This window comes from Symsagittifera roscoffensis, chromosome 6 (assembly GCF_963678635.1).
Source record: "Symsagittifera roscoffensis chromosome 6, txSymRosc1.1, whole genome shotgun sequence".
In the NCBI taxonomy this organism is placed as follows: Eukaryota; Metazoa; Xenacoelomorpha; order Acoela; family Convolutidae; genus Symsagittifera; species Symsagittifera roscoffensis.
The window spans coordinates 54,105,548-54,131,425 of NC_087067.1; the positions used below are offsets into that span (position 1 = coordinate 54,105,548).

The 25,878-nt window shown below is 38.5% G+C and overlaps 1 protein-coding gene across 1 annotated transcript; it reads left to right on the forward strand.

Moving 5' to 3' along the window:
- Nucleotides 1-1,518: 1,518 nt before the first annotated feature.
- On the forward strand, nucleotides 1,519-19,664 carry LOC134848870 (adiponectin receptor protein-like). The gene is made up of 5 exons (XM_063866384.1): nucleotides 1,519-2,526; nucleotides 3,863-4,096; nucleotides 17,728-17,950; nucleotides 18,450-18,638; nucleotides 18,946-19,664. Exons 1-5 carry the CDS (start codon nucleotides 2,308-2,310, stop codon nucleotides 19,119-19,121), a joined length of 1,041 nt encoding a protein of 346 aa, XP_063722454.1. The 5' UTR covers nucleotides 1,519-2,307; the 3' UTR covers nucleotides 19,122-19,664.
- The last annotated feature ends 6,214 nt before the right edge of the window (nucleotides 19,665-25,878 follow it).

The window sequence follows — 25,878 nt, forward strand, 5'->3', positions numbered from 1 at the left end:
GCTTCGATAAATTTGACGAGGGCTTGATTTTCTGGCGTATTTTCTTTGAAACCCATTTCCTGTATCAAGCTTTTAATGTTAGACTTAATTTCCGTTGATACTATATCCGCTGGTGAATCTATGGCAAATTGGTTTTTCTATTTTTTTTTCTCTTTGTGTCCTCGATTGTATGTATCGGTATCGGGTTTCCCAGTGCTCCGGCTAGGGTCGATTTTCTGTTTTGTATTGATTTTTGGGTTAGTTTGATAATTTTCTACGTTGGGTGTCTTCTTTTGGTTTAGTCTCTTTGGCGATGGGGCAGTGTTCCCTGACGAGGAACAGTCTTCGCTTGACGTTGTTGCCTATTTCTGGAGTTACTGGTTGTTGAGCTGTATGGTCCATTGTGTTTGACATTTTCCCCTATGCCTAAAAGCTCTTACCCTGTGTTAGTGTTCTTTGCGGCTTTCAAGCTGTTCTTTGCCGGTTGGTTTCGCCTTTCTTTTTTTGGGCTGTCTTGTATATTCTCCTGTTTTTCTTACCTTGTGAGCGTCTTTGGTAGCCCTGTTGCCGTGTCTTCCTTGAACATCGGATGTTGAGGCGCATTTGGATGTTCTATGTCTTAAAAATGCCAACTAGGTCCCGTTCTCCGCGCGGATTTGTATGCGACATAGTCACTTAGCCGTGACGGTCTGCATGTCCCATAAATCATTGGGTTAGCAACAAAATTAAACCCGCTGTTCCTCAATAACCTTGGTTGTTTCCTTTGTGTTTGCACCCAAGCTGTGCGTGGTGTGTGTATCAGAATTTTCCCGTCTGGTTTATAAACCGTAAATGCATCTTCTGCGCTTTCAGCACAGTTTCTTATCTTTTCTCACTACAAGGTCAAATGACCAACATAAATTGCTCAAAGTAGTGAGTCCATAAATATATAACGCTTACCAATTCGGACCGGCTGACAACTACAATAGCTCAACCCTAGTTTGTGTAATATTGTGAAGCCAATTTTTGTGTAATATTGTGACGCCAAGTGAAGAACTTGGATTAGAGCAAAACTAATGCCTTCTACACGAATTTAGCATAAGCTTTTAGGCTTCTTGTTGCTTGCGTTGTAATTGATTAAATTATTAAGTGTTAATGCGTTGGACTTTTGAGTGGCTGGGTGGAGTTCGATTCCTATCTATTTCCGTTAACTTTTTGCTGTTCGGATTTACCAATCGTTTTTTACGTTTTTTTTTTGAATATTTCGTTAGATTTAGTAGTGTTAGTTTTGTCTGTCATGCTCGACGTGAAGACATCATTTGTGAGTGGCGTTTTGTGCGTTGAGTTTGAAATATAGTCTGGTGTTGAGCTAACTAACTATATGGATGTGGTTGAACAGATAGTATGAGGAAAACACTGATTCTGTTGTTGTTGTTGGATCTCCTTGGTTGAGTTTAAGGAAGCTTAAGCAGATATCCAAGTGTATGCAATGTAAATCTATCTAGTTGTAGAGTTAGATGCGATTCAGTGGTAGTGGTGATATGGTGCTTGATATGCTAGTCTAGTACAAGCTGTCAAATTGTATCAACTGTGCTACCAAAATGAAACAACAACTGTGTCCTTCGTGTTAATCAATTGTGGTCTCTGATTCGTTTCAGATTTATTTTGTATATAGATTGAATTGATGGTGTATGGAAGCTTCCCTGGTGCTAGCATCCTATCTTTTGTTTCTTGGGATCCCAATTTGACTTTTACTAACGCGACCTTGAATCAAATTCTCAGCTCTGATTGGGCCTAGAAACTGCTTATCGTCACTGTGCAATCAAAGTCAAACTATTTAAAGAACCAAACAACCAAATTGTTTAAATTCGACCCCAATAATATTTCACTCTTTGTTAGTCAAGACCAATTAATGAGGTTGAACTCAGTTATAGATTTTGAAGTTCCCTTTTAATGTTAACAGATCTTCGAACCAAGACAAGCAAATGATACAAAATTGGAACGACAAGTTGATGTTAGTTTAATATTCTGAACTTCAGAGCAGTCTACCATCGCACAAAAGGGCGCAGGCGTTGCTTCGCTCTTTTAAATTCATGTGATCGGAGCTGAGGCGAGAGAGAACAGATTTTAAATTGTGTTTGACTAGTCAACAAGAGACCCGATCAGTTAAATAGCTATCAAAGAACGAATTAACTGCTGCTGAGAACAACTGACCAACATGTGTTAATTTGACGTTTCAGTCAGTTCGAGGTCGGTCGCAAGCGTAGAGAATTATCTTCGAGTGGGAACTTATTTTTTATTACTCTGACTCTCTGATCATCAGTGGTAACAAAATTTGCTCCCCTTAAAATGACAGTGGACACTAGTGACACTTCTTCTACTTGTGTCAGTGGGGGCGAGCAACAATTGCGTCATCGTCAGCAGCAGCATTCTGCATCAACCTCCCCTCCCTCTATACGTGAGGAGCATCACTTTGAGTATGGGGTGGAGGGGGAGTCTAGTCCGGGACATCCCTGTAAACCACAGTCACTAGCCGAGACCATTAGATGCGAAGTCAGGGAATTGAAGGTGAGAAAAATGGTTTGCTGAAAACAAAGTCTTTCGATTGACTTTCCTTAAAGATATTCCTTTGTTACCACGGGCAAAAGTGTCCCAATGAAGTTAAAAACATTCTTTTTGAGTCGCTTCAATCTTTTTTTTTTACTTTTTACAGGCTGTCCGAAGATGTCCTGATTCAGACAGGTTATCGAAACGTTCACAATGTGAATTAGTTTTAAGAATGGTTGAATGAAGACTCCGTTTTTCTGATACCTTCTCCTTGTTATTTGGTTTTTGGGACCAAGTTCAAATCATTCATATGCCTCGGTAAAGTTTTGGTTTGAATGCCTTTTAAAAATATTTTAAATTTCATCATTTATAATGACTTTGTCCTTGCTATAGTTAAGCTTTCTGTGCCACATGGTGTTAGGAATGGTAGGAGAGGAGTTAGGATTTTTAGGACTACTATAAAATAAGAGTGTTCAGGTAGTCCATTTTGACAAAGATTGAGTGCACTTTTTAAAATGAACCTGGTCTCAAACACAGTTAGGTTGCATCTAACATTTTGCACCCATGAATTTTAACTTGAAATATGATCTTGGCCAGGGGCGGACCTAGGATTTTCTCGAGGGGGGGGGGGGGGGCGGATTTCCAAAAAAAATTTTTAGGTCGACCAAATTGATTTTCCGAGCTCTTCCAAAACACTAAAAAGACCCTGTTTTGGTAAAATTTTCTGCGCCGCAGGCAAAATTTTGAAAAAACTGCCAAAAAAAGCGTTTTTAGGCACTTTATGGAAAATTTTGACCAAAAAATTGCGTTTTTTGGCGCGCACTCCCCCCTCAAAGTTAGTATATATTGGCGCCAAAGGCGCCTTTAGAAAAATTTTAAGGTCCGATACCATAAATGGTTATCTTAAAGTAGTATAAAGGGGGGACCCTTTGGGTCGGCAGGGGGTCGAATCCGCCCCTGATCTTGCCCAAACAGGCAAGCTTGAAATATTTGAGTAGCGAACCTGGAACAAGTTTCTTTTGAATAATTTTGTACATTTGATATGGCGCTGAAAATTTCACAGAATAGGGTCTTCATTGTTTTTTTTGGAAGAGCTCAGAAAATCGTTTACGTCGACTTAGAAAAGGCCGACCAAAATTTTTGAAAATCCGCCACCCCAAGAAAATTTAAAATGCATCAAATACTGGAGTAATTTAATTATTTTAACCAAGTGTTACAATGCAAAGGGCGGGGATGTGCAGGTGGTCCTGTTGCGTACGGTATATTCCATTCCAACTGTATTGTGTGTATTGTATCTATTAGCAATGATGTTAGTTGTAAATGTGGTTCTATTTGTGCGTTGTTTGTGTGTGTGTAGTTGATAGCCCACGCGCATCTGCCCGAGTGGCTGAAGGACAACGACTACCTGCACGAGAACCACAGACCCCCCATCCCCTGTGTGGTGACGTGCTTCAAGTCAGTCTTCTCCCTCCACTCGGAGACTGTGAACATCTGGACACACCTCATCGGCTCCCTCATCATAGTCGGCATCTGCTTCTGGTGGTTCCTCTTCAGACCCTCTCACGCCCCCTACTCCTGGCAGAAGATACTCGTGAGTCACTCACACTTCATCATTTTAAGCTACCCCCCCCCCCCTTTGGTGTCACATACAAGTCATCCTCCGATGACAACTTTTTCAAAACTAGAGATCCACCCTGATCAGTGTATGGTTTGCCAGTTACCAAAGGCTTGTAGACTACAACCAGTGACTGGAGTGACTGAGTTCGAGAGTCAAAGAACGAGTTTCACCACAATAGTTGATAGTTAGCCTACAAGCCTTCGATGAATTTCGATTGATTTTTTTTCTGGGAAAGCTCAAATTTGTTCAGGCTCAAATGTACTTTTTCGCGGCTTTCTTTTCATCATTTGCTTTTTTAAAAGGAAGGCAAAGTCCTCTATCAAACCGAAAAAGTGCAAATGTCACGAAAAACGTGATCGACTTGTTAAAAAATTAGGATAAAACTCGTAGTTGATTAAGAGTGGTAACTTAAACTAAGACTAGATTAAGACTAAGGTTGGGTAAGATAGGCTTTTATTTAAGACTAAATAAAAGACGGTGATAGCTAACTAAAGTAAGCGAGGTTAAAAAGATTGAATTAGTTTCCTGTTGATTTGTTGCTTATCACAAAAGATTGTGCGCAAATTCCAAGTCTACCAAAAGCCGTTGCGCTTTTGGCAGGTGTATATAAATTAATAACGTAAAGGTCAACGAACAGTATAGCTCAGAGGTTAAACGATCAAACATTAATAATACATTTTACATTCCCCGCGAAAATTTATCTAAAACCTATTACTTTCGCCTCGCAAAAAAAAAGTATTTAGACGCTAGGTTGAATGAACAAGTGGGCTCGTTAGCCAAGACCCCAACAGTGGGTCTGATTTACTAGAAGGCATTAATATCGACAAAGCACCGAGGACCAAGAAAGCGTGTTTCCTGCTGAACAAAAATTTAATGCACGGTTACCAGGTCGAAGGAACGGGTGTACGGGTCGGGCAAGACCGCGCAAACGGGCCCGATGGGCTGGAAGACGTATTCTTTAAGTAACAAGACAAAAGAAGAGAAAACAAAGAAAAAAAAACAAAGCACCTTAGATCAAATAACATGTTTCATCAGGCGAAATTAAATGTAGTCCAATTACTATAGCCGAGCAAAGAAAAGAAATAGCGCTGGGGTGATTGAGGCAGTAGGGTAGGCAGGGCAGTATCCCCAAAGGCCGGCCCAATTAAGAAGGGTAGTACTATGATGGATAGATCTAGTAATTATCCAGTGGTAGCACCCAATGGGTGATAGAGAAATTTAACATCATTGAAAACGAGGTTATGGGGCTCAATTAAAAATTTAAGTCTTGTCAGAAGTAATCTAAGTTTTTGGCGTATTATGCCAGCACTGAGGGTTTATATGACTCTAAAGGCGATAGAATGTTACGTAGCATTCAACAATAGACAGAATACTAAAGAACTAAAAGTTTTTAACGGAGTTTATGAGAGTTTATGAAAGTTTATGCTAGCATCTAGACTGAAACTCCTCCTTCTAATTCGCTTCCCGATTTGCCGCTTTGTTGACTGTCCATCTCCTTAACTCCTCCAGCGTCATTGGCCGTCCTAGGAGTTCTATCGCCGAGATGATGGAGGAAGTGTTCAGCCAGTCTGGGTCAAGTACAATGGGAGCAGATGTTGAATAAGAGGTTTCGGAGGGTAGGCCCGATGGGTTGAATTGAGTGGTACAGACCTCAGGACTAAATTTGACCTTCTTGCGAGGAGTATGTTGGTAATCTGATACCGAGGGCTTTGGATCACTAGGGTACACAGAGCTTTCTTCCCGCAAGTGAACTATAGTGGGACGCGAAGATGAGGGTGGTGTTAAGGTTGTCAAGTCTACCAAGTCGACATGATGGCTCTTCATTTCGACGGTAGTTGCTTCTATCGTTGTGTAAGCTGGGGGAGAACTAGGTGAATTAAATGTTGGGCCGTCCTGATCTTCATTTGTTAAATCAACTACACTGGTAAACACTCTCTCATCTAGCATCTTGGGAGGCTGTCTAGTTCGCATAGGTCTGGTGTTCTGTCGTGTAAAGATTTCTGGCAGTTTCTTCGGGGGTGGTGATTTCATCGGAGATGACGCTTTCCTCTTAGCGGTACCGGACAGTTTCGGTTTTTTAGTGGCAAGGTCAGAGTATGGTTGCTTAGATTCCGCCTCCGCCATGGCGATTGGTTCTACACTAGTCGCGGTAAATTCCCCTCCAGGATTCTCCGGAAGAAACGGCTTTTCTTGATTAGCTTGATTGGCCTCCTCAATAATGTCCAGGAAAACCAACTGTGGGGTCACTTGTGGGTCCCTTTCATTATCACGTGAATCCAAGTCGATCAGGGGAATCTTGTCCAACTCGACCTTCTGTTCGACATGATCCGGTATTTCTGGCTTACGATCTGTTCGGTCGGAGATTAGGTGTTCTTGAGATTTTGTAGCTTCAAGTGATGTTTTATTCTTGAGGTCTTTTAGCGAAATTAGGTCGCTGGCGTTATCGTCTGAGATCTCTTCGTGTGATTCGTTCATCATTCCAGGTTCATTATCGCAACTTTTTCGATGGTCGGGTTTACCCGACGGGCTTGATTCTTGGTCACTTTCGAGGCCTATTGGGATTCTTAATCTCTTCCTCTGTTCTTTTTCCTCTCTGAGAAGAGTTTCCCTAGAGCTGTTCATGGCCGCATTCCGCCTCGCTATATCAAGCTCTTCGAATTTCGACTGGAGGTTTCTTTTCTTTTGCGTCGTTCTTGAGCTTTTGAACCCGACATTTCTCTGCGGTTTTACAGTTTTCCTCAGTCCTTTAGTCGCGTAGAATCTAGCTAATTGATCTCGTTTTCTCGGGCTGGGTTTCTTCTGAGCGAGTTGTCTTTTAATAGCTAAATCAGATTTACGTATTATTTTACCATTTTTTAAGGTAACTGTGTGGTCTGACTCCCTTACAATTTCATCCTTGAGTACTCTATAGAATGGTTCACTTTTCGTTCTATCTTGGACTTTTCGATAAATAAAGGTCTTACCCGGCGGGTTATTCAGTATTGAGTCCTTTATGCCCAAGGCATCTCTCTTTTCTGCCCGAGAAAGCACTTTTACTGGGGATCCAGCACTGGTTGGTACGTATCTCACTGCATTTGAGATATCCTCCAAGGATGAGGAGTTTTCGTCAACGTCTCCATCTTCTATGTCGTCGGGGGCGTCCCAGTCGTGTCTTCGCTCTCGACTCATTAGTTTTTTGCCCTTATCTATGCATAACAAAGTTTTATTCCAATCAAGGTTATTTGAAGAGGGTGATTTGACCAAATTATGCCAGATGGTGTTTGGGGATCTACCGAAATGTGCTTCGAAGGGAGAGCAGTTAAGCGACTGTTGAGTTACCGTTCTTAGGCATTTTATTATTTTCAGAAGTGCAGATTCTAGCGAAGGTTTTAAACGTTCTTGTGCCATAACCAAGAGCCTTTCCTTAATGGTTCTGATTAAGCGTTCCACTAGTCCGGTAGCTCTATGAGCACCCAGTGGGCTAAATATCACCTTTATGTTGTGTTCGTGGCAGAATTCTCTGACTTCCTTGGAGATAAAACCAGATCCTTGATCTGTTCTAATGGTTCTAGGTATCCCGTGTAAAGCAATGTATTTACTAAGGAAGTTTATGATAGATTTTGCCGATGTGCTGGATGTTATTTGAGCTGATGGGAATTTTGAAAATCTATCCACACACACCAATATGTATTTTTTTGTTCCCCATACTAAAGGTAACGGACCGGCGAAATCTAATTCCATTTCTTGGTTTGGTTCTTCGACCGTTGGGAGTTTCCCTAGGGTATTGTGATTTATAAGAGGTTTCAAGTTTTTACCTGCTTTTACACACTCAATACAGTTTTCGCCGTGGACTTGGATTTCGCGGTAAATTTTCGGCCACTAGATGTATTGAGTTGCCAGACTTTTCATTGCAAACTGGCCAGGGTGAGCTTCATGTAGTCGGTTGAGCATTGTCGATCTTAGGCATGCTGGGATAACTAATCGATTGTCAAGATAAAGACATCCTCCGCTGACGTGTAAATTATTTAAGTACGATTTAAAGTAATTTCCCAGTTGTAGAATATCTTGTTTGCGGTCTTCCTCAATTGCTTTAATTATCTTTTTCAGAACTAGATCTTGTTTTGATAAGAGGGACATAAATTTTGAATCAAATATTTCTGGCCAAGAAAAAGGGAATATGTTGACTGTTTTCTTTTTACTAGGTGATCTTTTCACGGGGTTATCCGACGGGTTACTGGTACTTGGTGTTAAAGAGTCCATGTTTTTATTAGTAATAGGTTCTTTCTGTTGGTTAAATTCAATTTGTTCTGTCATTTCTTTCAAGATGTTAAAATTCGTAAAAAAAGTCTTTTATTTTGCAAGATGAATCACACTGTTCCGTCCGCGAGTGAGAATTTTGGCACACTGAAATGTTGGAATAGTTAGCTATCGCTTGAAACGTTTCAGCGGCATTAGCAATTCGTTTCTCACGTTCTATTTCTCGGCTGGTCATATGATCTGTCGACTGGCCAATCATGTTGCAGGAAGTGACGTCATGTGCTAAGAAATGTTGAGAGAATTTATTTCTTATTTGCGACCACGAGTTTCTCGGCATTAGATGATCAAAACCTAGGAGCATACTAATCTGATTTATGATGCGATAGCAAATTTTTCATCATCCAGAGAAACTGGTACGGGTTCACCCGATGGGTGTCGGGATATATAATCAACGAATCCCATATCTTTACCGGGTAAATGTTCGACAGTAAAGTTGAACGGTAGTAATTTGTCCGCCCAACGGGTGAGACGTGATTGGGCCGTTTTAGTATATTTGTCGCCTTTCAGTGCTCCTATTAAGGCTTTGTGGTCTGTTAAAATTGAGAATTGTTTGCCCAATAGGTAATTTTTGAAATGGTCTAGTGCCCACACTAATCCCAGTAGTTCGAGTTCATTGGTGCTGTATTTTAATTCGGCAATATTCAAAAATCTGCTTGCGAACGCTATGGTCTTCCAATTCCCCCGATGGTCTTGTTCGATGGACGCGCCCAATCCTAAATGTGAAGCATCGCATTTCACTCGAGTGTTCAGTTTTACATCGAAATGATGGTTCGTCACCGTATTGCAAATTTCTTTCTTGATTTTTTCAAACGCTTCCGTGTGTACTGTGGACCACTTAAATGGTTTAATTTTTTGCATAAGTTCTCTAAACGGTGTTGATAGGGACGCTAAGTTTGGTATGAACTTATTAAATTGATTAATCGATCCCTTTAATGATCTAATATCTTTGATACAGTTTGGTTCTTTCAGATTTCTGATTGCGTCAGATTTATGTATTAATGGTGTTGTCCCTTTTGCATCGATTTTAAATCCCAACCATTCTATGTTGTGAGTTAAGAATGTGCATTTTTCCCATTTTATGGCTAGTCCCTTGTCGTCTAGCGTTTTTAAAACGTTAATAACTAGCTTTTTATGTTCGTCCTCGCTACCCACGGTGGCGATTAGGATGTCGTCGAGATAACAATGGGTATTTGGTAATTTTTCCGTCAAACGGTCCATTATGCGTTGAAATTCATTAGGCATATCGCCTAGTCCGTAAAATCCGGTTTTAAAACGCTATGAACCCGTTACTTCTCCCCCCCCCCCACGATGTTGAAATTACATTGATTACTTGCCTTTTTAGAAAGCGGTATTTGACTGTAGGCGTATTTTATGATCAATTGATGAAAACCAGATGTTTCTTTCATCATGGCCGCTAATCGTAACTGCTACGTTGTCAATTAGTTCGAATAGGTTCGGCATTTGATATCTATTACGAAATATCTGTTTGTTCAATAGTTTCGAGTTTAATGCTAGTTTGATTGATCCGTCCCTTTTTGCTGTAATCACGATGGGGGAGATGAAACAATCTTCAGAGCATCTAGATAATTTTTCAATGTGTCCGTCTCTTAGTAATTGGTCAATACATAATTTGACTTTAGGGAGAAGATGGATCGGGATACGTTTCCCTTTCACCTGTATCGGTTTTATCGGTTCGTTAAAATAAGTATTAACTACGAAGTTCTTTGATCTACCAGTTCTTTTTATGAGGTCTGAAAAATGTTTTGATATGTATGTTTTAAACTCACTTTGAGATGGTGTCTCTTGGCTTTGATCCTGTTTGTTATCCGATGCGAATTTTATTTGGTTGACGTTTATCCCAATGGGTGATCCTTTCTGGTCTTTCCATGACTTTGGCCCATTGGGTGGAGGTTGTTTCTGGAATACTACGATTCCCAGATTCGGTAAGATGTCATTTCCCAATAGATTTTTTTCAGCCCCTTCGGTGATGAAGAGTTTTTGGTCGCTAGCCTCCCATCCCTTCGATCGGATTCTCACTCGAACTCTTCCAATAATGTTGATTGTACTCCCGAAACCCTGGTATGCTTTCTTTGTTATTTCGTCCACAGGTTCTAGCTTTAAAAATCTATCTCGTATCTTCAATTCGTGTAGTAGATCTTTTTTCATGAATGAAACTGGGCTTGCTGAGTCAATTTGAATTTCGGTATAGTAAGGGTTGAAATTTCCCAGAGACACCTTTAGTGTCTTTTTCAGTTCTAATCCTTCGTGATTGAATACTGTTCTCACTCCGCGTTCTATCTTGTCTTCTACGGCATTTATTTGGCTATCCGTGTCTACAGTTAGAACTAGGAAATCGTCTAAGTTGACCTCAAATTCGGGATTTTCCTGCGGATTGGCCCGGATATTTTCGTTTTCCTGAGGTACTCGATTCTGTTCGACGATGTTTGTTTGTGTCCTTGCTGAACTCCTGCAATGTTTAGCAAAATGTCCTTTGCGTCCGCACGTATTGCAATTTCTATCTCTGGCCGGGCATGTGGATAAATGTCCTTTTTTGAATTGCTGACCACAGTTGCGACATTTGTTATTTTCAACAATGTTTAGGGTTGGTTCATTCTTTACGTATTGTGGTCTTGGTACTGGGTTATAAGTTGGGAATTTTAGGTACTGTTGATGGATTTTAGTACCTTTCTCGTGAACTAATACGTAGGATAGTACGTTTTCTGGGGTCAAGTATTCTATACAGAGTTTCTTCTGGATCTCGACATTTCTCATGTTTGTGATGAAAATGTCTCTTACTAATTCTGACTCGAGTTCCCCCAGTTTACAATTTTTTAATAGTTCAGAAAGTATTTCGTGGAATTTTTCTAAGGACTCATGTTCTTTCTGTCTTCGGCCAAAAAATTTAAATCTTCGTATGTTAAGTTTGTAGTGATCGTGAAGGTAGTTTTTAGTAGTTCTCAAAATTCTGCGAAATTAATATCCAGAATTCTTTTCCCAGGATTTTTATGTGAGAAGCATTTCTGTCCTTCTTTTCCGAGTGCTAGGTATAACTGTGATTTTAGCTTCTTTTCAATGTCTCCGATTTGGAGTCCGTTGAATTTTGCGTTATCTTCCGCCCTTCTCCTTCTCACTTCTTCGTTATAATTTTGTACTGCTATTCTGTGGTGTTCTTCTTTTTCGGCCCGACGGGCTTGGTCATCGGACGGGTCCGGTGGTTCTGCCGTAGGGTAAGCTAGTTCGTTTCTTATCGGTGGGTTAATTACATCTTCGATGTCTACGGAATCTTTCGCGATAATTGTCAATTGAAACTTTTCCGACCACCTTTCCCAGTCGTGTTGATTTTCGTTTGATGAGTTGTTCCAAAAAAACTCTAGTCCTCGTAGGTTCGATTCGTTTGACATCGCCATGTTAAAAAATTAGGATAAAACTCGTAGTTGATTAAGAGTGGTAACTTAAACTAAGACTAGATTAAGACTAAGGTTGGGTAAGATTCCTACAATAAAATCTAGTGGAATTTAATTTCCAGATTTTCCAGCAAAATAGAAAATTTAACTATTAATCCAGTTTTCTCAAATTGGGTTAATTTTATCGAAAAAGTGTCAATCATCAATTGTTCTTGAAATTCAAAGACCTCTTTGGGTATCTATAGTTTTCTTTAAAATTCGAAAGTTCATCGACTCTTTGCTTTCATTGACTCTTTTCCAACTGTCTTTTGGCAATGTTTCAATTTCCTTGAATTTGTTTGTAGAATTTGTTTGGTTCATTACCATTGACAACCATCACTTCAGTTTTTGTCTGTCAAACTTCCATTCCTGCCTTTTTTCCCACTCGGGGATTTAATACTTGCTTTCGCCCTCGTCGGTTTAGCTGGATAATTTCAAGGTTACAATTCTCTCGGTTGTCAATAACTCTCCTGCTTGCTCATGTAGTATGCAAATTTTTCTTTCCAGGGTGTTTTGCATTTTGTGAGGAAATGGATAGTGCTGTTCCATCCACTGAGCACAATTCGTTTACTATGTCAAGGAAGACAAGTAGTAGCTTTTGCTTCAAGGCACGTGAATTGAGGTCTTTCTACCCAATGTGCATATCACTTGCAACATGCTTCTTCCTATTGTTGGACAAATTCGCAGGGCGCCTAGTACCTAATCAGTGCCGTGCATCTTTTCACTCGCTTTTTGAGTAGTTTACACAACAATTTGATCAAAATTTCTCACATAATCAAGCGTGCATTTGAACAGACTATAATTTTGGCGTTTTTAAACGCTTTTGGGATATGTGGTTTTCCTTCTCATAAATAAGGCAAGTTTGCTTCGATTGGAATTAATTGGTCCCGCGAAGCCTCAAGTAGGTCTGTGGCAAAATCTCTTTTATATTGTGTCTTTTGGAGGAATGAATGGTGATGCGAGCTTTGTTTTGGCTTGTGTGTGCTATTAAGTCTCGGCCCAGAGACCTCGTTCAGTATCCGATGCTTGACGTTAGCTTTTATATAAGAGCTCCATTTAGTGTATTTGAATTTGCACGTTACTTGACCCGATAGTTTTCCTGAATCGATCAAACCACGTAATGCCGTAAGTCCTGAGTGTCGCTCTGCATCTGCACTCTGTTCGCCTCTTTCGCTGGATTTTTTGGAGATGCCCTTCGACAGCCAGTTCCATGTCCCTTTCTAGATTGATCTCTCCAGTTAGTGTCATGGGTCATTTTGAACGTCCTGGGTTCAAAGAGATCATTGTTTGGTTAGCAGCCCAACATTCCGACTTGATAGGAAAAAATGCTCCATTGGCTCTTCTGAGATCTGTCCTCGTTGATGGTTTGTCAAATCATCTGGCTTTGCTTATGAAGAAGACTTTCGCTCCATCGATAGGAGAGTTTTCCTAATTTGTATTCTTGAGCACTAGCTCTTGTTGTTCCGACCATTGAAAATGGGGAGCAATTTTGATTCGGGTGTTTTAGTTTTTTTGTTTTCCACGCAAAATATTGATAGGTACCATTAATAATGATCGCACTGGGTTGAGTGATATATCATATTAAAGCCCTTTCAGTCGTGATTCGAACGACATCAAAAAATTTTAAAAAGTTTTGCCCATGTCGAGATAAACCGGTTTGAAATTTTTATTTTTTTTCAAAATTTTGTTTGTCATTTGTCTTCAAAAATTGTTTACCAATTTGCATGTTTTACATGACTGATGAAAATGCCTGAGCTCTACTTTTTCGCTCAGATTCATTTATCACACCATGCCGAAAAACGACACTAATTGGAAAAATAATTTGTAATTTTATAAGGCTGGTCGGAACATTCTGTGCTACTTGCACAGTAACTGGCTTTCCTTGTTTTCTCTTGGTTTTCTTTATCTCGTCTCTTTGCCCTTCTCTCAATTGCCCGTTCAGTCAAGTTCAACATGCTTGTGCCGATGATGTCATAGTCTATCCTTAATAGATTGTCAGCAGTTTTTCAATCTGACCAGTAGCTGTTACCAGTAGCAGGATATCCAATAAACTTGGTTATGAGTGCGCTAGTGTCTCTGACTATTGCTGCATTGAGGGCCTGACGGAGGAATAGGGAGTATTCGTCTGTAAGATCACCTTTCTCTGAATGCCATATCTCCGACATACTCATCGTATTTCATCCGCATTTTGGGTTGATGCATGCCTCAGATTTAATTTCAGCTTCCCTCGTTTTAACGTCAAAGGTATGAGCTCCGATAATTTTTGGCTTGTGGTTACTGGTTTGTGTTTCGCTAGCTGCATTTAGACCCCCCTAAGGACAATATGAGAATGGGCGAATGTGGACACCTTTTCCTCAGGGATTCAACCCCCTTACCAATCAAAGGGTCCTCCCTTAAGTATTATTTTATGAAAACCATTTTCGGTCGACTAATCCTTAATTTTCTCTAAAGGCGTCTTCGTTCAATATGTACTAATTTTGAACGCGATTTTTTCAATCAAAATTTTCCAAAAAGTGTCGATAAACGGCATTTTTGACCTGTTCCTTTTTCAAAAATTTGCTTCCGGGGGAAAAAGTTTTAATAAAATAGGGTTTTTATAATGTGTTCTGGGAGCGCTAGGAAAATCAATTTGATTGACCTAAACAAAAGGCCGACAAAATTTTCGAAAATCCTACCACCCCATCGCGAACTTCACCAGAAATCAGACAATCAATACTGGCTCCCCAGCCCAAATTTGACTTTTCGTCATCGCTATTGTTCTGTTTTTTTTTCGGTTTCACAGAAATCAAGTCTAGAGGGTCTTCACTTCTTGAGATTCTTAAACGTTCCAAAAAAAGTGCTATCACTTAGCTAGTAATTAGTTCAAGCCTGTTCCAGGTTGTAATTATCTCTTCAAAAAAAAGTTCTCATTTTTTTCGGGTTCCTGGTTTTCGTCCTAGTTTCTATCGTTCCAAATATTGTTCCAAGTCTGATTTTAATTTTTTTTTCGTTTTGATTAATCTATTTTTTAACATCTTCAGTTCATGTTATATCGACTTAGTCAACTTATATTGCGTATTTTCGTAGGCAAAATATGTTCTTATGCGACTATGTGTTTCAGTTTGATGGGTCGTAAAAACTTCTAAAACTTGAAGTTTTGTTTTCGGCTCAAAAGATTTCGACACAAAGTTTGTCCCTTTTTTCCGCTCGGTAAAAGATTTCCATTTTTACTATGACTATTTTTTTTTCTAACCGAAGTCGCAAATATTGGTGCGACTTTTGAGGCACCTGTACGGCTTTTTGATAGCGTAGTATAAAATTAACAGCTTAGTAAGGCTTATAAAGCTCTCCTGCGTAGCAGCTACCCCCCAATTTTTTTTACAAATAAAATATGGCTCTCGGAATAGTATAATTTTTGATTTTTTTGACAGTTTTTTTTTAATCTTTCTGCCTTTTCGCAAAAACTAACCGCGCAAACGTGAGGTTTCAATGGAGATAACAGACAGTTTGAAGTTTTCCTGCATTAGCAGTGACTCACAAATTTTTTTACACAATTTTTGGTTTTTGAGCGGTGGTTTTCTAAATTTTATGAGTTTTACCGAAAAATAACCTTGCATATCTGAGATGTTGGGTTCAATCCTAAAAACGGATTGTGGGAATATCCTTAGCATACTCGACTATGCCCAAATTTTTTTGACACAAAAAACTTTGGCCTTCAGAAAAGTCAATATTTTGATTTTTTTGACCGTTTTTTGAAATTTTCGTTTTTTCTCGAGAAAACTACCCTGCCAAACTTGGGTTTCTGGGTTCAATCGAAATTAAAGGTTGGGCGAATCATTTCTACATAAGCGGCTACACCCATAATTTTTTAAACAAGGAATGATTCTCGGAAAAGTCAACTATCTGATTTTTTAACTGTTTCATAGAGTTTTGTCGACAGCTATCCTGCGAAATCTGTTATCATAGGTTTAACCGACCAAACAGATTGTTAGAAGCTTACCTCTGTAACTTGCTACGCCCAGTTTTTTAAAAAAGATTTGTGACCGCCTAACAAGTAAAAGTTTTTAAACTTTTGTTGACCTTTGTTGGAAGTTTTGTGACTTTACTCGAAAGTTATCGTGCCAATTCTCACGTTAAAAATCAATCGAATTTTGGGAATCCTCTCTTCAAAAATTACGGATATCGACAGTTCGAAGGTTTTGAACTTTAACCTTGTTTTAGAAACTTTTTGATTTTTCTGAAAAACTGCTCTATCAAATCTGAAATGATAAGTTGAATCGAAAAAAGCGGTTGCGCGAATCTTCCCTGCATAAAATGCTTTTGATATTTTTGTAAGAGAAAAATTTTGTCTCCGGGAACATTCTAAAATCTCAAGTTTCACTCTTGTCATTTAATTTAGTAGAGAAACAACTACGTTTAATTTAGCAGAGAAACAACTAAGGTGTTGGGCAAAGTAGTAGTAGAGAAACAACTACATCAATTAAGTAGAGAAACAACTACATCTAATTAAGTAGAGAAACAACTAAGGTGTTGGGCAAAGTACAATTTTTGAAATTAAGCATTTTGTACCGCATCAGTATAAAAAATTCAAGAAATAATAAACACGTACAGCCAGCGTTAGCTGGGCCCTAGGTGTCCTTCATCAAGTTTCACGAAAATTTGGTTCACCTAGTTTTTTTCAACATTTTTTTTTCATTTTTTATGATTGTTATGTATCGCAAGTGATGCAAAGTTCCGCTTCGCCGCTGTGTTTAAGTATTAACCCTATTCATCGAATTTTTCATTTTTCTTAGTTTTTTACTGCGAATTGGAGAAAAATAAGAAAATTAGACGAGAAAACCGCAAAGAAAAATGAAAAATTCGATGAATAGGGTTAATATGTCAAATTTGTGGCTCTATCGCCCAAAACACTGTAGGTTCGCGGACAAACCTTATGATTGTCGCGGACAAACCTGATGATTGTAAATAAATAAAGTAGTTTCTTCTTCAGTCATTAGTTTTTCGCGCTAACTGATGTCATTTCATAGTTAACGAGTGAAAAATTTAAAGCGTGGACAAATTTCGATCTTGACTTAGTTTTTTACTGCGAATTGGAGAAAAATAAGAAAATTAGACGAGAAAACCGCTAAGTCAAGATCGAAATTTGTCCACGCTTTAAATTTTTCACTCGTTAACTATGAAATGACATCAGTTAGCGCGAAAAACTAATGACTGAAGAAGAAACTACTTTATTTATTTACAATCATAAGGTTTGTACGCGACAATCATAAGGTTTGTCCGCGAACCTACAGTGTTTTGGGCGATAGAGCCACAAATTTGACATATCTAGTGGAAGTAATACAGAAAACCGACTCCTCTCTCTGACCGTTATGGGGAGTTTCAAATTTTCGATGCACTCGCGTGTATCTGGTCCTTGGGGTTGTAGCTCATTTTTTGCGATCAGGCTGATTTCCTTTCGCTCAGGAGTTCGGTCAGGGAAACGAAAAACTTCCTGAGAAGCTCTTCTGCAGTTAGGACCGAGTGCGCTGCCTTTCTGAGAAAATTTTTCCCGTATTTAGGAGCTAACTAAGGACTCCACAGTACAGAGCCTTTTGGAACTTGCTTTCAAGAGTTCAATCTGATTGCTGGCTTTCTTTAAGCTGCTTTTCGGTTGTTTGACTCTTCCCCCGCCATGCAGTGGCTTTCCCTCCCGTACCCGACAGGTTTACTTATTAAAGTAGTACCAAAATATCCCGCCAGGTGTGTGACCAGTATCTAGCGAGGTTCTTACCTCCTCTCATGTGAACAACTTTTTAAATTTCAAAAATATATTTTTTTCTCATCTGGATACGTGTTTAATTATACCTCTGCGTGACTAACTTCATTCGTGTATATGTTTATGCTTAGGTGTTTCTGGCGTTTTTCGTGTCGGCTGTGGCGTGTATGACGTTCTCCTGGCTGTACCACACTCTCTACTGCCACTCTGTGCAGATGAGCAGACTGTTCTCCAAACTGGACTACTCCGGCATCTCCATCCTCATCCTGGGCTCCTTCGTGCCCTGGCTCTACTACGGCTTCTACTGCCACCACACCCAGATGCTCTTCTACATCTCCACCATGATACTCCTCTGTAAGTAGCCCCGCCCCAACCACCCCACTATGGCAATGATCTATTCGCCCACCACACATGCAGATTAATTAGAACCTCTATCACAGTAGAGAAGGTCATGTTGGATAGGTCTACCCGGATCACGCATATACAGGGATTAACTTGTTGATAACAAAAATAAGTGGCAACATGGCCCAATATAGCGAATGAGGAGCAGGAAGTTGTAGGCAAACGTTTCATTTGTCTGGAAGGGCTCGGTATATGAAATTTGGTTTATGAAAAAATGACACAATTCAGACGTTTTTTTTTTATTTTATAGAGCTTAACATAGGAAAAGAGATCGGAAATAGTTGGGTCCCTTATTAAGAACATGGCATTTGTTAGAGCATCATGAGACAGGTATTGAATGGAGATGTGTGTAAAGATAGAGACGTGGACGTGTGATATACTACGAGGGGTGTGGTTGGTGTATGTGCAATATGCTGTGATATGTGTAGTTTATTGTGCTGTGTTGTGTTAGCTGTTGGCTGCATCATAGTGAGTCTGTGGGACAGGTTCTCCTCCCCCATCTACAGACCCCTGCGCACTGGCACCTTCATAGCCCTAGGGTGCAGTGGAGTGGTGCCCTTCCTACACAGTGTGGTGGAGAATGGACTAGAACACACCAAGTTCCCCTACATCATCACTGTGGCCCTGCTCTACATTGCAGGTACTCTCTTACAACCGACAGACAGACAGACGCAACAAACAGAAACACACCAAATGATAAACATCTCAGTGGTCGAACCAAACAAACAGTCACCTTCGTGACGAAAGCGAAACATTCAATTCATTAATTCAATATCCAATGCCTAAGTTATTACTATCAATCAGTAATGGGTTCAGAATAACGAGTGCTGTAGTAATAGAAGAGAATATCCCTGCAAAATGCAAACAATTTCGTCTCACTTTACAGCACCTGAAGCTATATGAGTGTGTATGAGTGAACTGTGACTATGGGTTTTTTCATGTGTTAGGTGCCTTGATCTACGCGTGTAGAGTGCCGGAGAGATTTGTGCCGGGCAAGCTGGACATCTGGGGCCACAGTCACCAGATATTCCACGTGTTGGTGGTAGTGGCAGCCATAGTTCACTACAATGGCATCATAACCATGGCAGACGACCGGCTGGAGTTGGGCGAGTGCCAGGCATAATGAAGAGAAGAGAAGAGAAGACAAGACACGACTGAGCGAACAGAACAGAGAAGAAAAAAAAGAGGACCAAAATACCCCAAGGCCTGATATCGTAACAGATGATCAATGCGCATGTGTTGTCAAGACTGAACTGAATTTAATTGGAATGAAGTGAAAGCCTAAAATAAAATGCAATCGATTGTAGACTGCTACGCCTCTGTTTAGAGACACACCCTACCTCCGACTTTTCCTCGAACCTAACTAGTCTATTATGGTGCTCACCAATATTTCCACCTTCTCACCTTCAAATGTCCAGTAAACGGTAGGAATTTTAACTCATACCAATTATTCCTTTAAAGAAGACAGGTTTCTATTTGAATCTATTTTGGTTTAAAAGTTTCAAGCAATTAAATATTTGAAATATTTTTGAGAAATTTGTTTTTTTTTTAAATCAGATTGGGAGTTGACTTGGGCCTGATGTACAAACTAGTTGTGCGTGTGCAGTTTGCAAATATTAATTGCAACACCTACCAATGTACTATTTCTAATTTACAAATTGTATTATCAGTTTTTAGCTTACAGTATCTAAACCTTAATCAGCAAAGCAACCAGCTGAATGGAAGCAAATGTGTGATTTGGATATTGAGGACTCTGAAAAGTAATTGAAAAGTTACGCTTAGAAAGCGGACCTGAGCCAGATATTTCTACACAAGCGAATGCTTGAGCTATATTAAGAGTTTAGTTTTTCCAGCCAGTTTCACTTGGTTAAGTTAGTGCTCAGTTTCAGTATCTGTGAACTGCTTTTCAGTTTGGCAATTTAATTGCTTATTTGAGGACTGGGATTTGGAAGAGAGGAAGGTGCCATGGGGCAGCTGTGAAGACATTAGACACCGAGTTTTGCCTTTTTTTCCCTTGAATTTACGACGTGCAGCTTTGTCAATGTGCAATCGGCCAGCAACTCTTATCTCAGAGTAGTTCATCGAAAATGGTGACTTGACTTATTTAACTGAAGAAGAGCACCAATGAGTCATGGACCCATCATGCTGTGAATATATAATGGCTGTTATCTATCATCCCTTAGAGGGAAGTGTTAGAAACATGCTAGGGACGGCCTTTGGGTTTCCAAGCCTCCTGTGCAAACTTTGTTCTGTCCCACCCGTAACATTTTAAAGCATCAGCAATAGCAGAAATTTGCTGTAAAAGTATCACAGACGTATCACTGACCACCATGAAAAGAAAACTTTTGATTTTTTAAAGTCTAGAACTTTTCGATATTAATTGCAAATTTGGCTCAATCGGCATTAGTCTTCGTAAAAAGGTGAAACATGAAAAATGTTCTGTAAAAATAGCAGTAGTAGCATAAGATCAACAAGACTGCTCGTATCAAGGCGAGGCCTTGAATGTTCCGACTGCCTTTTCAGGTCTATGGAGCAGTAATAACATCAAAAATTAATTGTAAAAAATATTTTTTTTCTAAATTTGAGTGATAACAAAGTGATTATTTTCGCTCGAACAAATCAGTTATGGCAAATAAGCTTCCTTCAACCAATTTGGAACGATTTCTAGGACGGATTAAATCTCCGCTTATGCGTTAATTGCGCGAAATATGTCGCGCGTTAACTCTCCCAAAATGGCAATATTCAAACCACCCTAACTTAACAATAAATGATTACAGGTGAAATATCTTTTCCAATTTAAGCTCAGGACAACAATACTTTTTGAAGGATTTTAACAAAAACCCGTCAAAAATGGCTACTTAAAAAGTCAGTTGCCTGAAGAAAAAACCCAACCCGAGCAGAAATATTATGTTACTTTCGTTATGAAAGTCGGAGCAATAACCAGCTGTTAAGTACAGCCAATGCTTAGGATATTAACACAGAATTTTATATTACAAATAGCACTCAAGCTTCAAGGTATCATGGATCTGTAGCGTAGAGGTAGAGAAGGAGACCCCAACAAAATAAGAGTTTGAGCCTGGGCAGGGTGGGATGTTTTTGATAATTGTTTTCGTATACAAGTTAAATGTGTCCGCTGTATGAATAGAGGCATGTTAGTTGGTAATTTTTTTTTTCAAATCGACTGGTACTGCTAATGCGTCTAATTGGCTTGCATCACAGTAATTATGTAGACTCACAACTGGCATGTGTCACTTAAGAAATTATGTAAAGTTTTACTCATTCAGTTTTTCCCAGCAGGGTTATCGGTCATATTTTTGCTTGTTTATTCGAAGTGAAACTTCTCTGTGTATAAGCTTGGTTGCTCGCTTCATTCTCTCGAAATACTAGTATTCAATTTTTCTAGATTTAAGAATAATAAAAGATGAAAAAAAAACTGTTGGGAATATCTCTATACTTAAAGTCATTACTCGTCTTGACCAGCGAGGCCTGAAAAGTCATCCGTTTGTTAAACGGTGCAACATTTGCAGTAGAAACACAACCAATGTGTTTATATATCAGTTCCCGGTTGGTAAATAACAGTTTTTGGTAGTTTTTTTTTACTTTTCAGCATTATCATGCCGAAGTGTATATTTTTGAATTGTAAGTGGATTCCGCAACTTGAACGCTCCCTTCGTTTTTTTGTGTTCTTTCGTTCTTTTTTGATTTCTATGATAAAATTTTAACCTTACTACGACGGAAAAGTCCTGAGTTCGTATCTGACCGGGACCTGTTCTTTGTAAACGGGAAAGATTGTGTTTCAAAGAAAACTGTCGGCCAATTGTTTGTCCGTTTAAAAGTTCTCGGCGTAGTTGTGACATCTCGGAATCGTTTTTTTTGCTGCGCGCATTTTCTTAACATCGTTTTTGTGTTTGATTTATTTCGGCAATTTTTAGTTTTACTTACCTTTACTTCAATTTCCTTTTTTTTTCGTTTCGCTAAAAAAAACTTCATCCTCGGCCAAAGTTACTTTGACCTAGTTTTTTATTGGTTTAATGACCAAATTGTGGGTCGTTTCAAAGAAAACACAATTTTGACTTTCCCCTTCGCACTTTTTAAATGGTTGTATCTTAACCAATCGGTTTTTGCAAGTTTTGTTTTTTGATGTTTTGTTGAAAGTTTAGTTTTTATCACAAACTTTTACTTGTTTTCAAAAAGGTGGTATCAATTGAAAGAATGCCTGCACCCCTGCGTGCCTGCTTTTTCCCCTAAGGCCTCTTTTTATTTGACCCCTCTTCGAAAAACCTGTGGTTGAAAATTTGACCCATATTTTTTTGATGTTTTTTTTTTGTTTTCTCGAAAAGTATGCGTCTCAAATCTGAGTTTTTGGTTTCCTTGAGAAGAACGGTTTTGAAAAGTTCCCTTCTCCGTTACGCTTAAATTTTTATGACACAAAACTATGGATCTCGAATTAGTCAATTTTTTTGTCTTTTGACCGTTTTGTTAATCTTTTTGACTCTTCTAGAAAAACAACCTATCAAATCTAAAGGTGTGGTTTCAAGAGAGTTAACTTGTGATGAAAGGTTTCCTGAATTAGTGGTTTTTTTAAAAGATTTTATAAAAAAAATTATCACGGTCGGAAACGCAAGTTTTTTCATTTTTTTTTACCGTTTTTCAAACTTTTTGAATATTTTCAAAAACTCCCTGCCATTTTCAATTCAAATCTCGGCTTGTGAGAAGCCCAATTGTTTATGCGACTAAGGCCAAATTTTGGTCGCATCATAAGTTATGACCCTCGGAAAAGTCAAAAATTTGACTTTTTTGCTGATTTTTTAAAAAAGTTTTTGATTTTTCTCGAGAATTACTTTCCCAAATATGAGATTTTGGGTTCAATCAAAATTACAGGTTGCGGGAACCTCTACTGCATATATATGACTTCGTACTTTTTTTTACACAAAAAGCTATGATCCTTGGAAATGTCATTGGAAATGTCCTATGATCCTTGGAACCTTTTTTATTCGTTGGTTATCACCAATTTTTTTTACACTTTTCTTTTACTTTAGTAGCGAAACAACTAAGGTTTTAGCCAAAGTTCATTTTTTGAAATCAAACTTTTTATACCGAATCAGTGTATCAAATTCTTTAAATGTCAAACACGTACATCCAGCCTTAGTTTGGCCCTAGTTGTTTTTTATCGAGACACAAAGTTTTTGGCTCAACTAGTTTGTTTCAACAAATCATTTTTTTTTCGATTGATATGTTTTTTTATTTATTTTTGGGTTGGATCGCAAGCGATACAAAACTCCCTTTTGCCTCTGTTTTGATTCATGGGTCTGTCTGCTCTGAGGCAATAATTTATATAATTTACATAGAATCCTTAAAAGTTTTTTTGCTATTTGTTATCACTCTTTCCAGATTAGTTACTTATCCTTCTCTTCCATATTAAGTTGAAAATTAAGTTTTAAAGTCAAATTTCACATCTTCAGTCAACATGGTTTTCACAGACGCCTGAAAAAATTTTAAAATAAACTTTAAAAATTAACTTCAGACTTTTCTCGAGAATTATCTTCCCAAATCTGAGATTTTGGGTTCAATCGAAATTACAGATTGCGTGAATGTCTACTGCACATATGCGAGGCCCTCATTTTCTGACAAAAAAATCTATGAACCTTGGATATGTCAAAGTTTTGCTTTGTTGGCCGTTTTTAAGACTTTTCTTGCTAACTATCTTGCTAACTTTGACTGTTTTTTGGAAACGGAATGCATTAATAGGAAAATTAGCGGGCTAATTCTCAGGTTGTGCTCAATCGAGAAGCTGATTTTAGGAACCTTTTCTGCGTAAGCGGCAGCTTGCTTTCTGTAAAAAAACATCAATTTTGCAAATTATTTTGACTGTATCTTAGAACTTTTGACTGTTTTTTAGAAACTTTTGAATTTTCTTAATATTTACCCATCAATTCTGAGATGAAAAATTCAATTGAAAGAACTTTGATTTTTTTTCTACAGAAACAGCGACTCCGTTATTTTTTTTAAGAGAAACGTTATCTCCTGGGGAAAATTGATTATTTCCAGTTTTTTTTTGTTTACTTTTTTCACTTATTTTAGTAGAGAAACAACTGAAGTTTTAATCAAAGTCCAATTTTTGAAAAAATCTTTTTCGCCCCGAATCATTCTATCAAATTCATACAATAATACAAATGCATACACGTAACTCCAGCCTTAGTTGGGCCCTAGTTGCTTTTTATCGAGACATAAAATTTTTGGCTCACCTAGTTTGTTTCAACATTTCGTTTTTTTTTGCGACCGATGGCTTTTATTTATGTTTATGTTGTATAAGAAGTGATAAGAAACTCCCTTTTGCCTCTGTTTCGATTCACGAGTCTGCCTTTTCTGATGCACTATTTTATATAACTTATATAGAAGCCTTAAAATTTTGTTGCTATTGGTTTATCATTCTCCTCCAGATTTAATTTAAAGTTAATTATCTTTCTTTTCCACTTTAAAATAAAAATAAGTTTGAAGTTCAAATTTCACATCTTCAGGTTACATGTTTTTCACAGGTGCCTTACACGTTTTTTGTTTTTATCTTTCAGATTAAGTTTAAAATTAATTTTTGGCTGTTTGGATTTTCCACAATTTTGGGTGTTCAATTTCCTTGAAAACTCAAACTTCGCACACTCTGCTGCCACTTGGCCTACCGAAGAAATCTATGCATGGGAGGAAAAATGTTCGGAGATCAAATCTGCGAAGGCCTGCGTGAAAATAAAATTCTTTTGAAAAAATGTCGTCCTCTCGTTTGTCTAATAGATTTTTTTCTATACTGTGGATTTCCAGAATATGATTTATAGTGCACCCAGATTTTGTTTTTGGAAACTTTCGACAGTTCTTCAATCATGTAAGTGACAATAGTCACCCTTCCGAGTTTTGGTGCCATTTGGTGAGCGCTTTGAATGCTTTGTTTTGAAACCAGACACCAACGACGCATCATACGCATGTGGCGTTGTAGCGCATCGGTAGTGATGGTGCCCAGCAACCATATGAATGCGGGTTCAAATCGAACGCACACTACAAATTACATGGTGAGCTTTTGTAATATAGCAAAAACTTAGTTAACTTTAAATAATTAACTTTTTTAACTTCAAAAAAAAATAATCATAAACAAGAACAAATTGAAAAGACTATGTTTAGCACAAAAATCCTTGCTCATCTCACACAAGCTCATCCTAAGCTAATAATCTCGTCTCAGATTTCTGATTAATAAAATTGTTGTAATTTTTATGTTTTTATCACAATAACGACCCCAATAACTGAGTTTCTGCGAAAGAAAATCAGAAAATTTACCGAAAAAAAATACTTGATACCGGAAAAGCAAATTGCGCCAATTGGCGCCGGATGAACCTTTGTTCGCACCACTTTGATGCACGTTTCAAAAACGTTCCAGACAACAATAGAAACATAACAAAAGTCAATTGCCAAATGAACAAAAGTCAAGTCTCAACTAAATCAATTAAAATCAAATCCCAAAAAGACTATTTGAATTACTTTAGCAAAAAGATCCAGTAGTCACTCAGCTAAGTAGCTTTTTTATGTTTTATAATTCACATGTCTAATGTAGACAAGAATGTTGGGTAAAGAACGATACGTACACCATTATAAGTACTCTCAATCTCCCTCTCTCTCATCTCCTGTGAGATATTTAATATTTGGTACTGTAACTGTCCCCCACACTCCTCACTGTCCCCCTCCTAGTTCTCTCGTCACTAATTTATAAACTCATGCTGCCTTTAGAGAATAAGTACGGGACATTAATGCGCCCACGTTTTTTTTCAAGCCTACGACTTTAATTAGCCTTGTTTGTTCCAACTATTTTTCATCATTGCTGTTATTGTTAATGTATCCTTCAG

Excerpts from the sequence above, each read along its gene's own strand:
- LOC134848870 (XM_063866384.1), top strand. The coding sequence starts at position 2,308 with ATGACAGTGGACACTAGTGACACTTCTTCTACTTGTGTCAGTGGGGGC. Across the intron at positions 4,097-17,727 it reads ACTCCTGGCAGAAGATACTC|GTGTTTCTGGCGTTTTTCGT; the intron begins GTGAGTCACTCA and ends GTTTATGCTTAG. Across the intron at positions 18,639-18,945 it reads GGCCCTGCTCTACATTGCAG|GTGCCTTGATCTACGCGTGT; the intron begins GTACTCTCTTAC and ends TTCATGTGTTAG.